The following is a 12,059-nucleotide window of genomic DNA, read 5'->3' as shown; positions in this document are numbered from 1 at the left end:
AAACCAATTATATATTAAATTAATTTTATAAATTCAAAAGAAAATATCAGTAAATGAATCAAAGAAAATCACCTGGAGCTACATATCCATATGTGCCCACAATAATGGTCTGATTGGATGAGTCAAGATCCAGCATTTTAGCAGTTCTAAAGTCAGCTACAAAGGCCTCAAAGTGCAAGTAAGAAAAAACATGTGCTATGCCTTTGATGATATTCACTCTTTTTGTCCAATCCATTTCCACAGCTTCCACTTCATCTCTTAAGTTGCAGAACAAACTCCCTTTTTCCATGTATTCGTAGATCAAAAACATAGACCGTCGGTGTAGACAAAACCCATGAAACTTTACTATGTTTCGATGTCATATTTTTGTTAGAAACTTGATCTCATTCCTGAAACTCTTGTCAAAGGTTGGATTCTCGACTTCAAAGTGATGAAGTTTCTTCAAAGAAACTACTTTACCACAAGGAAATTTTGCTCTATAAACACTTCTATAGCCATCAACTCCAATACAGTATCGAAATTCGAAATCCTCTGTTGCTGCGACAATATCCTCGTATGTATCTTTCCATCATAGTTCTATATGGAACACAAATCCCCATTTCATTGGTTGTATACTAGCACGATTATTCATGAGCTTAAATCGTGAAAATAGAAAACATCCCAAAATGGTGAATGCGGATAAGATGGTAATAGGGAGGAATATTTTGATATAGTAAGGAAACCTACTGCTATTAACTTTGTCGGTTTCTCGAGAAGGACACATATAGGGTGATAAACCACTATTGCCTTCAAAGGGATTGGAAGAAATCTTGTTACAGTTATTTCCAGCATCGATAATGTGAAGTTTAGTGGCAGACAAGATAGGGACACTACCTGAGAGTTGGTTGAAGCTGAGGTTTAAATTTGATATGTGAAAAAGCCTACCAATTTCTTCAGGGATCGGAACTTTTAATAGATTTGAATCAAGTTCTAAGGTATACAAATTGGATAAATTGACAATACATGATGGGATTGAACAACTCAATTTGTTTTCGGAGAGGTACAATAAAGTTAAATTTTCTGAATTACAAATTTCTTGGGGAATAGGACCTTTTAATAGATTAGAACCAAGGCTTAAGTACTGCATCTTTGATAAACTACCAATACAAGAAAGGATTGAACCACTCAATTTGTTTTGGAAGAGGTACAATGAAGTTAAATTTGCGAAATTACAAAATTTTTGGGGAATAGGACCTTCTAATAGATTTGAATGAAGTTGTAAGGTATCCAATTTGGACAATGTACCAAGACAAAAAGGAATTGAACCATTCAATTTGTTTTGGTAGAGGCTTAATGAAGTTAAATTTGCTAAGTCACAAATTTCTTCAAGAATAGGACCTTCTAATAGATTTGAATCAAGTCTTAAGGTATGCAATTTGGACAACTTACCAAGACAAGAAGGGACTGAACCATTCAATTTGTTTTGGTAGAGGCCTAATGAAGTTAAATTTCCCAAATCACAAATTTCTTGGGGAATAGGACCTTCTAATAGATTAGAACCAAGTCTTAAATACTGCATTTTTGATAAACTACCAATACAAGAAGGGATCAAATCACTCAATTTGTTTTGGGAGAGAGGTACAATGAAGTCAAGTTGGATAAATTACCAATGCAAGAAGGGACCAAACCACTTATTTGATTTTGGTCAAGATAGATTTCTTCCAAAGTGGGCAAACGACAAAAAGCTAGAGGAATATGACCAGTAAATCTATTATTAGTGATGTTTAAAAAGCTTATTTTCTTGAAATTTTCAATATTTTTAGAGATTGATCCTTCAAGGTAGTTATTATCAATGTACAGATGTTCCAAATCTATCAAATGGTACAAAAAAAATGGTATTGGACCAAAAATCTTGTTGCTATAAAGATCCAAATAAACCAAATTTGATAAAAAATCCTAATTCTAAAGGAATCTTCCCTGTAAGACTGTTGACACTCAAGTTTAAATTGACAAGGTTCATTAGATTTTCTAGTTGTGGAGGGATGAAACTGTTAATATTATCATTATAGGAAATGTCAAGGTACTTTAATCGGGTTAGGTTTCCTAGAGCAGGAGGTAACTCATCGGATAAACCACAATTGGACAAGTCAAGGTACTTCAATGCGAATAGATCACCTATCTGGTGCGGGATATTTCCATCAAGTTGATGATCACTAAGATCAAGAAGGACAAGATTTGGAAATGAAGAGAAATTCAATTTCCCAAATCTATCTGTTAAAACTAAGAATGAAGATGAATGACAAAGATAGAAACTTGAGCTTGAAGGCTCGATGGTTGTTAAGCAAACAACATAAATCAGATATGAAGCTTGAGCAATTTGCTTGAGTAAAAAACCAGAAAAAATGAAGAAGAAAATGTGTATATTCATTAACTTGCAATTAAGGCATAATGCCATTACATATGTCAGGGCTGATAAAAAACAAAAAAATTTCACCTAAACATCTACCTACTACCACTAATTACATTGGAACTTGTTAAACTAAACTTACACACTTGGTAAAGTTGATTTATCATCTCAAATGTCAACAAAAATACATCAATTGCAGTAACAACTTAGTTCTAGTTTAACTAAGTTACAAAACATCAATTGAAGAAACAAAATAAATTGAAATTAAACAGCTATATCAACTTCAGCAGCAACTGCATGGTTCGTGAAGCTTCTCTGCTCCTTGGCTACATCATGTGCTACATGCAGGCCAACTTCAAAACTCCTTATTGGCTTGCATGCAGCATACTCCCATTTTAGTTCTCAAATGCATGAAGCTCAACACACTAAGGGGCTTTGTTAAGATATCACCAAGTTGTTCTTCAAAACTGCAATGAATTAGCTTCACCTTTTGATCTTGTTTCATCTCCTTAACAAAGTGAAACTTAATCTTGAAGTTCTTTATTCTCCCATAGAACACTAGATTCTTTACATTGCAATAGCAGACTAGTTGTCACATTTAATCTCAGTTGCTCCTTTTTGGTGTAGATTCAAATCGGTCATTATCTTTCTTAGCCAAATGGCTTGGTTGACAACTCTTGCAGCTGCCACATATTATGCTTCAGCAGTTGATTGAGCAACAACATTTTGCTTCTTCGAACTCCAAAAAAATTTTGGCTGAACCAAGGGTAAACAGATACCCTGAGGTGCTTTTCATGTCATTTATCAATCCAACCCAATCACTATCAGCATAACCAAGCAGTTTCATGCCATAAACCTTGGTGAACTTTACTCCAAAGCTCAGTGTGCCTTTGATGTACCTGAGAAATCTTTTGGCAGCTTGTAAATGCTTCCCATTGCAACAATGCATGAATCTAGATAGCAGACTCACAGCAAACATGATATCCGGTCTAGTAGCTGTCAAATAGAGCAAGCATCCAACCAAACTCTTATAGGTTGATTCACAAACCTTCTCAAAATCACCTTGACATGATAGCTTTTTTCCAATAGCAACTGGCGTGCTTCTTGCTTGCAGTTCAACATGGAGAATTTGTTCAAAATCTTTAAGGAAAAAGCCTTTTGACTTAGGAAGATCCCTTGCTCAGTTTGAGACACTTCCATACCAAGGAAGTAGGACATTTGTCCCAAGTCTGACATCTCAAACATATTTTCCATTTTCCTTTTGAAATTAGCAAGCATGAAATTATTGCTTCTTATTACAAGTAGATCATCAAAATACAAGGACACTATGAGCTGTGTTTCAACACATTATTTCTTCACATACAAAGTAGGCTCACTAATTCTTCTCTCGAATTCCAAGCTTGTATCACCCCTAACCCGTATCCATCGCCGGACTAGGGTTAAGAGGCATTATTGAACATATCAAAATATTTCACATTCATTTCACAACATCATAGCATCATAGTCAAACATCAACATAAAGTCCCTTTATTAGGTCAACGAGACCTTAAACATGCATTAGGAATAGATCGGGACTAAACCGAACATATTCAAAATTTTTAGAACTTAGCAAAATTTCTCAATTCTGTTGAGGTCACACGTCCGTGTAACCAGGCCGTGTGCCTTACACAGGCACCAGGCATACCCATGTAGTCCAGCTGTGTCAAAACAGAGCATACATACTAACTTTCACCCACGGCCAACAGACACGCCCGTGTGCTATGGTCGTGTGGTTCTTAGCTAGCTACTGACTTTAGCCCATGGCCATATAACACGCCCATGTGCTATGGCCGTGTGATCTTAAGAGGGTACTGCTTTGCATACATAGCCACAAGGTATGCCCGTGTTCCCTGATCGTGTAGCACAATGCAGGCTTGGTTTAAGCCAATTTGCCACCCCTTTTTTAGTCAACCTATAAGCAAAGAATCAAACTTATATGTACAATCCAATCAACCAATTTTTATGCTAAAACACACATTATTCATACCTTAATATTATCAACCATTTACATACTTATAAACCTTACCTATTTATACTAAAACATAATGTAAGATTATATCAAAATCATCATTCAATTTCATACCATGAACTCACCAAACTTACCATTTCCTTTATCCAACTAAACATACCACAATTGCAAATTAACATCGCATATCATAAACCATTATCAACTATGAGTTCAAACACAAATTAGCCAAATCACATGGCTAAGTATATACATCACAAAATATACTTGCACAACTACTAGCCTATACATGCCATACTTCAAATATATCACTACAGGAAAATAGGTCTTTAGTGGCGTTTTATCAAAAAACGCCGTAAAAATTTTAAAATACAGAGAAATAGCGGCGTTTTAAGAAAAACGCCGCTAAAAACAGAGCAACAGCGGCGTTTTAGTAAAAAACGCCGCTAAAAATAGAGCAATAGCGGCACTTTTGGTAAAACGCCTCTAAGAACCAGAGCATTAGCGGCGATTTTGGTAAAACGCTGCTAAAAACCAGAGCATTAGCGACGCTTTTGGTAAAACGCCGATAAAAACCAGAGCATTAGCTGCGCTTTTGGTAAAACGCCGTTAAAAACCAGAGCATTAGCGGCGCTTTTGGTAAAACGCCGCTAAAAGTCATTTAACCCCTAAACCCCAAAAAAATCATAAACACTAATCTATAACCCCTAAAACAATAATTATTAAAATTTATGGTTATGCAATATATTAAATATTTTCTTCTATAATCGTAAAAGAGATAGTATTGAATTTAAAATATTAAATTAATTATCATTATAGTTTAAGATATATGATTTAGGGTTTAAGCAGGTTTAAGAGTTAACTATGGTTTAAGATATACAGTTTAGGAGTTAACTAGTATTTGAAGGTTTATGATGAATTATGGGTTTAAGGATTATGATTTAGGGTTTAAAGGTTAGGGTTGAAGTTTACAATGGGACAATTATTAACTTCTTAAGAGATAATTTCCTTTCCAGATTCTTACATGGGATGCTATTAAGAAAGGGTGATTTTGAATGTGGAATTAGCATTTGTTGAACTATGTATAATTTCCAAGCTTATATAACATAGAAATATCTTATAGAGTGGACATTATAACTAGAGTGTTCCAATAGAGAAATTGTTTTATTAAAGTTATGTAACTTTGTATAAATAATAATGCTATTGTGTATTTTTATCTTTTTTTTTGTTTAAATATATTTAGATTAAATAGAATGTCTCAAATAAAATATGTTAAAAATTAAGTTTAGGTTAAGGGTTTAAGGAAATGATACTATTAGCTAGAAATTAACTGAAGAACATTTAGATTTTACTAATATTCATGCTATTTTGTATAGACTCATATTATTTAATATAAGAATATAAACATATATATATGTGTTTTAATTTGTACTACACTAACATTGGCCACACGAATTCCCAAAAATATGTTTACAATTATGGTTTAGGGTTAACAGTTTTTAAAGTACTTTATAGCTTGGGCTTTATGGTCTAGGAGTTATGGTTGGTTTAGGGGTTACCGAATGGTTTTGGGGTTTAAAGTTTGGGGTTAGGGGTTTTGTGCTTGTGGTCTAAGGTTTAGGGTTTAGAGTCTCAAGTTTAGGGTTTTAAATTTAGAGTATAATTTTGGATTTTAATTTAGAAGATAAATGTATATAAGATAAATATATATAAATTATTATTTTAAAAAATATATAAATATATATATATGAAAAGTGGTTTAGTGTGCAATTGTGTACATGAACTGTAATTTGATCTAGATCTTGTAAATTAATATTTACACGTTATTGATATATATAATAAATAGCATCATGTTTTTATTTAAATAATTTATATGCATACATAATATGTATTTTAAAATGTGTATTAAATCAAAATTAAAGTTTCAACTATAGTTAGGGTTTAGAGTGTAAGTTTATGGTTTGAGGTTTAAAGTTTAAGGTATATTATTGAATATTGAACCAATATTTAGAATTTTATGAGATTCTTGCGAATTTGTACTAAACCTAATATAATTATATGAAATATATATTTTGTACTACACTAACATTCATCACAATAACATTATTTAGATATAATTTAAAAGAAATTCTAAATATATAGTTTTAAATTTTGATCAATTTTTATAAAATATTAAGGTATTAGCACCGTTTATACATAAAAAGCCGCTAAAGATCGGAAATAGCGGCGTTTTTCTAGAAAATGCCATAAAATTTCGTTATACATTACAGTAAAACGGTGTCGTTTCCTATGAATAGTAGTGGATTTAGCGGCGTTTCTATAATAAACGCCACAACCCATATTAGAACGGCGTCGTTTTATAGTGTAGATAAAAGAGACGTTAGTGGCGCTTTGCTGAAAACGCCGTAAAAGGTCTCATTACCGGCACGTTGCTGAAAATGCCACAAAATTTCCTTATTTGAAATGGCGTCATTTTTTCTCTCCTGAGGTTTATGCCCTTTACCCGAAATCAGTTTCATTTTTTGCTAAGTCATTTTCCCCCATTTCGTCTCTTTCTTCCCTAAATCCCTAAAACAAAAAACACCTCTTTCTTTTTCCCCATATCATCCCCTAATTCCCCAAACCTGAAATCCCTAACATTTTCCCCAAGTCCCCTTTTTTTCCCTTATTCTGTTCCCCCATCCCCAAAATCCCTAACTATTTTCCCTTTCCTCTCGTCGACAGTCATATGCTTCATGGGTTTGAAATGGTTAGTTTTTGAGTCCCCTTCAGATTAATGTGTAGTTACTATATTACTTGCCTTTTTTTTGTTTGAAATGGATTGAAATGGGTTTGATCTCGATGATTATACCCTTGTTTTAAGTAAACCCAATACCGGGTCTGGTGTTTCTGGTGCTGTTTTTAACTTAACCACCACAATTATTGGTGCTGGAATCATGGCTTTACCTGCTACTATGAAGGTTTTGGGGCTTGTTTTAGGGATTTTTTTGATAATCCTGATTGGGATTTTGTCTAAAATTACTGTCGAGATGTTGATTAGGTTTGCGGTTTCTTGTAAAGCTAGATCTTATGAGGAAGTTATGCAAATTGCAATAGGGAGAACTGTTAGGGTTTTGTCTGAGATTTGCATAATTGTCAACAATACAGGTGTCCTGATAGTTTATTTGATTACTATGTGTGATGTTATGTCCGGTTCGGTTCGTCATATTGGGGTTCTCGATCAGTGGTTAGGACATGGTTATTGGGATCATAGGAAGTTATTGGTTTTGGTTGTTATGGTTGTTTTCCTTGCTCCACTTTGCGTGTTAGATAGGATTGATTCATTGAGCATGACTTCGGCTGCTTCGGTAGCTCTCGCTGTTGTTTTCGTTGTGGTTTGCTTTGCTGTTGCATTCATTAAGCTTATTGAAGGGAAGATAGAGGCTCCAAGGATGAGCCCAGATTTTGGATCGAAAATGGCAATTTTGGATTTACTAGTAGTTATCCCTATTATGACTAATGCATATGTTTGCCATTTCAATGTTCAAACTATATACAATGAGCTCGAAGGGCGATCTCCTCAAAAGATGAATCAGGTGGGGAGGATCACAACTGCTCTTTGTGTTGTGGTCTATGCCTGAACAGCAATATCAGGGTATTTGCTCTTCGGAAAGGACACTGAAGGTGATGTTTTGACCAATTTTGATAGCAATCTGGGAATTCATTTTAGCACTGCTTTGAATTATATTTGCTCTTCATTTGGTTCTGGTTTTCCCTGTTATTCACTTTTCCCTACGGCAAACTGTGGATAACTTGGTGTTTGAGGGATCAGCTCCTCTCACGGAGAGTAAAAAAAGGTCTTTGGCATTAACAGTAATATTGTTAGTGCTTATATATATTGGATCTACTATGATCCCAAATATATGGACAGCTTTCAAATTTACTGGAGCAACAACAGCTGTTTCCTTAGGTTTTACGTTCCCTGCTCTAATTGCATTGAGGATAAGTCAGCAAGAAGAGAGCATGAGCTTGAGCAGAGTAGAAAAATTTTTGTCGTGGTTAATGTTAATACTGGCTGTGATAGTTAGCATTGCTGGGATAATCGGGAATATTTATACCAAATTGCAGTGATAATATGTATACAATGTAACTTACTGTCTTTTAATGATATTGAGCTTGGTCCTATTTTTCCTATTAATGTTATACCAAATTGCTGGCTATTTTTTTTATCATTTTATTTGTTTATTCCCACCTGTTATTAGCAAATATAATTAATACTATACCGATCATTAAATGTTGTTTATTTTTAGAACTCATTTGATTGTTTTGTCGACCAGAAACAGACTTCTGCTCTTCAAATGCAATGAGTAGGGAAGTCTCTCGACATTATTAGAGATCAATCCCAAACATCTCTAAATAAACCCTCAAGAAAACATTTCCAATTCAATCAAGGTAAACATTGTCTTCCCTAACATTTATGTTTCTTTCAACATGTTTTTCCTTTTATGTTTTCAACGTTTAATTAACATTTAATTACATTCCTAAATTTTTAATGTTTTTCCTAACATTTAATTAACATTTTAATTACATTCCTAAATTTTTAAGCTTATTTCATCCACTCTTTTTTGTGTTTTGTCTCGATTTAGCTTCCTTTGTTAAGTTTCCTATAGAAGCTTACTTATCTTTTATTTTCAAGAAACAGATTTAGGTAATGGAAGATGTATGCCTGTGTATTTGTGTCTCTATATATGTATGTATTTGGTACTAGATGAAAGCTTTACTACAGTTTTGAAATATAGACCAAGTTTTGCATACATTGATCAATTTCTGGCTCTTTTCCTTTGAATACATGGTTCTCTTGATACTAAATACTCAGGTAGTTTCTGCATATTTTGTGATTCTTATTAGATAAGTTATATATCAACAGTTATGTTAGTTTCCATCAAGGCCTCTGTAAACATAAAGTTGGTATTCTGGTTAGGAGAAGTTAATGTTTATGAGTTTTGTGGAGTATGATTCTGCACATGCAAAGTTGGTTTGTTTAAAGCTGTGCATTTTCATGTTTACATAATAATGGTGATTCCATTTTGGTTTTTTAGATGTTCTTTTGGTCTGTTTTCATGTTTCTATCCAATTTATGTGTATGTGTTTAGTGTGGACTTAGATTGATTTAAGAGTTTAATGCTGCCTTGTTGCTCACGTTTTATATAAAAAAATTGTTATATTTTGTTTGAAAATGCTTTTCAATTTCTAATTATAAAATGAGATGTCGATTGAAGGTAATAAATGCTATGGTGAAGGAAGAAAATGGCACTGATAATGGTATTTAGAATGGCAAGCTTATATTGGATATAGTAAATTGCAGCAAGACTCAATATATTATGATGTTTTTCATGGTCATTGGCAAATTCCAGTTGATTGGGGTTGAAGCAATTATTTTAATATTTAATATTTAATATTTTTAAATGTCTTTAAAAGTTATAACTAATTTTTATCAAAATAGTATTAATTATTATTTGAAGTATGAATAAGTATGAATAAGAACACGTGATAATCAGTGTCTTCTTGAGTAGTTCCTGTCATCACATCCTTAAGTTTCCTTTGTCCCATTGATGATAAGTGTTCTTTCTATATAGTGCAGTTTTGCCAGATTTTGCTGAGGTGTACAGCTTCATTTATTGCTTCCTGCTCCTCCTGCAAGTATTGGTTCAACTGAAGCTGCCATTTAATCTTTGAATTAAAATTTGGTACTGATATAGATAAAGTTTTTATATTTGCTTAAACTGAAATATATTTGGTGCTACTCTTATAATCTTACATCTGCTCTAGGTACTATCGAGCACCTGAAATAATATTTGGTGCAACTAAATACACCACAGCCATTAACATTTGTTCTAGGTACGTACAGGTTTCGTTGCTAGATTTTTTTCCTTATTTCTATGCATTTTCACTTTAAATTACTTAACAAATATTACTTTTTGGATTCCAGCCTCTGTTTGCTGGTGAGAGTGGAGTAGACCAGGTACGTTTTATTAAGGTACGTTTTAAATATTTTAAAGATTCAAAGTATATAGGCTGGAAACCTTACCTATAGTATTAATTATTTGAAGTATGAATAAGTATGAATTAATTTTATTACCATATATGTAGCTTGCTTGTCCATTCCTTATTTTAAATATTTTAAAGATTCAAAGTATATAGGCTGGAAACCTGACGGGTTGCCTTATATCGAGCTGCAAGATATAATGGATCCTCCTTAGGTGTAACAACGCCACATATGATTAATCTTAAAAAATTCAAAAAGAATTGAAAAAAGTTCTATCGCTATTGAATATTTATATAACCTTAATTTATTTCCAATTTACTTATAAAAATTAAATTATGATTCTTTTTTGATATTATTATATTCAAATTACTATTTTGTTATATTAATAATGTTTGATTTTAATATTTAATGTTTTTAAATGTCTTTAAAAGTTATAACTAATTTTTATCAAAACAATATTAATTATTATTTGAAGTATGAATAACTATGAATAAGTTTTTATATTTTGGTTCAACTTAATTATTATTTGATTCAACTTAAGTATGAATAAGTATGAATTAATTTTATTACCATATATGTAGCTTGCTTGTCCATTCCTTATTTTAAATATTTTAAAGATTCAAAGTATATAGGCTGGAAACCTGACAGGTTGCCTTATATCGAGCTGCAAGATATAATGGATCCTCCCTAGGTGTAACAACGCCACGTATGATGAATCTTAAAAAATTCAAAAAGAATTGAAAAAAGTTCTGTCGCTATTGAATATTTATATAACCTTAATTTATTTCCAATTTACTTATAAAAATTAAACTACGATTCTTTTTTGATATTATTATATTCAAATTACCATTTTGTTATATTAATAATGTTTGATTTTAATTTTTAATATTTTTAAATGTCTTTAAAATTTATAACTAATTTTTATCAAAACAGCATTAATTATTATTTGAAGTATGAATAAGTATGAATAAGTTTTTATATTTTGGTTCAACTTAATTATTATTTGATTCAACTTAAGTATGAATAAGTATGAATTAATTTTATTACCATATATGTAGATTGCTTGTCCATTCCTTATTTTAAATATTTTAAAGATTCAAAGTATATAGGCTGGAAACCTGACAGGTTGCCTTATATCGAGCTGTAAGATATAATGGATCCTCCCTAGGTGTAACAACGCCACGTATGATGAATCTTAAAAAATTCAAAAAGACTTGAAAAAAGTTCTATCGCTATTGAATATTTATATAACCTTAATTTATTTCTAATTTACTTATAAAAATTAAATTACGATTCTTTTTTTTGATATTATTATATTCAAATTACTATTTTTTTATATTAATGATGTTTGATTTTAATATTTAATATTTTTAAATGTCTTTAAAAGTTATAACTCACATAACGTACATAACAACTTACATAACTTAACTAATACATGTAGTTTAATCTAATAATTTCCTTAAAAGCATATAGTTTAAAGTTCAAATTTCATAACTTACATAAAACATAAATATATATCATATCAAGAGTTACATAATAAACAACTTACCCGTGTAACTTATTGCCAACTTTAGACTTCAACAACTACGAAATGGATAGGACTTGGATGAATTTCTCAAAGGCAAGCAATGAGTATCAAAATG

At 31.9% G+C, this 12,059-nt stretch overlaps 1 protein-coding gene and 1 pseudogene across 1 annotated transcript; one reads left to right on the top strand and one right to left on the bottom strand.

The window, feature by feature from the left end:
- Positions 1 to 2,650: 2,650 nt before the first annotated feature.
- On the bottom strand, positions 2,651 to 3,640 carry LOC121205961 (uncharacterized mitochondrial protein AtMg00810-like). The gene is made up of 3 exons (XM_041076095.1): positions 3,435 to 3,640; positions 3,201 to 3,339; positions 2,651 to 2,758 (listed from the first exon to the last, which is right to left on the bottom strand). Exons 1-3 carry the CDS (start codon positions 3,638 to 3,640, stop codon positions 2,651 to 2,653), a joined length of 453 nt encoding a protein of 150 aa, XP_040932029.1.
- Positions 3,641 to 7,216: 3,576 nt separating this feature from the next.
- On the top strand, positions 7,217 to 8,501 carry LOC107889874 (amino acid transporter AVT6E-like; annotated as a pseudogene).
- The last annotated feature ends 3,558 nt before the right edge of the window (positions 8,502 to 12,059 follow it).

The sequence above is a fragment of the Gossypium hirsutum genome, chromosome A09 (genome assembly GCF_007990345.1).
Source record: "Gossypium hirsutum isolate 1008001.06 chromosome A09, Gossypium_hirsutum_v2.1, whole genome shotgun sequence".
In the NCBI taxonomy this organism is placed as follows: Eukaryota; Viridiplantae; Streptophyta; class Magnoliopsida; order Malvales; family Malvaceae; genus Gossypium; species Gossypium hirsutum.
The sequence above is the reverse complement of the archived record's forward strand: the minus strand, read 5'-3'. Positions and strand labels throughout refer to the sequence as shown.

What these genes read in the sequence shown, in the direction of transcription:
- LOC121205961 (XM_041076095.1), bottom strand. Translation starts at nt 3,640, where the DNA reads ATGGAAAATATGTTTGAGATGTCAGACTTGGGACAAATGTCCTACTTC. An exon ending in GTCAAGGTGATTTTGAGAAG is followed by an intron (nt 3,340 to 3,434) that starts GTTTGTGAATCA and finishes TCTGCTATCTAG; the next exon opens with ATTCATGCATTGTTGCAATG. An exon ending in GTTATGCTGATAGTGATTGG is followed by an intron (nt 2,759 to 3,200) that starts GTTGGATTGATA and finishes GCTGCATGCAAG; the next exon opens with CCAATAAGGAGTTTTGAAGT.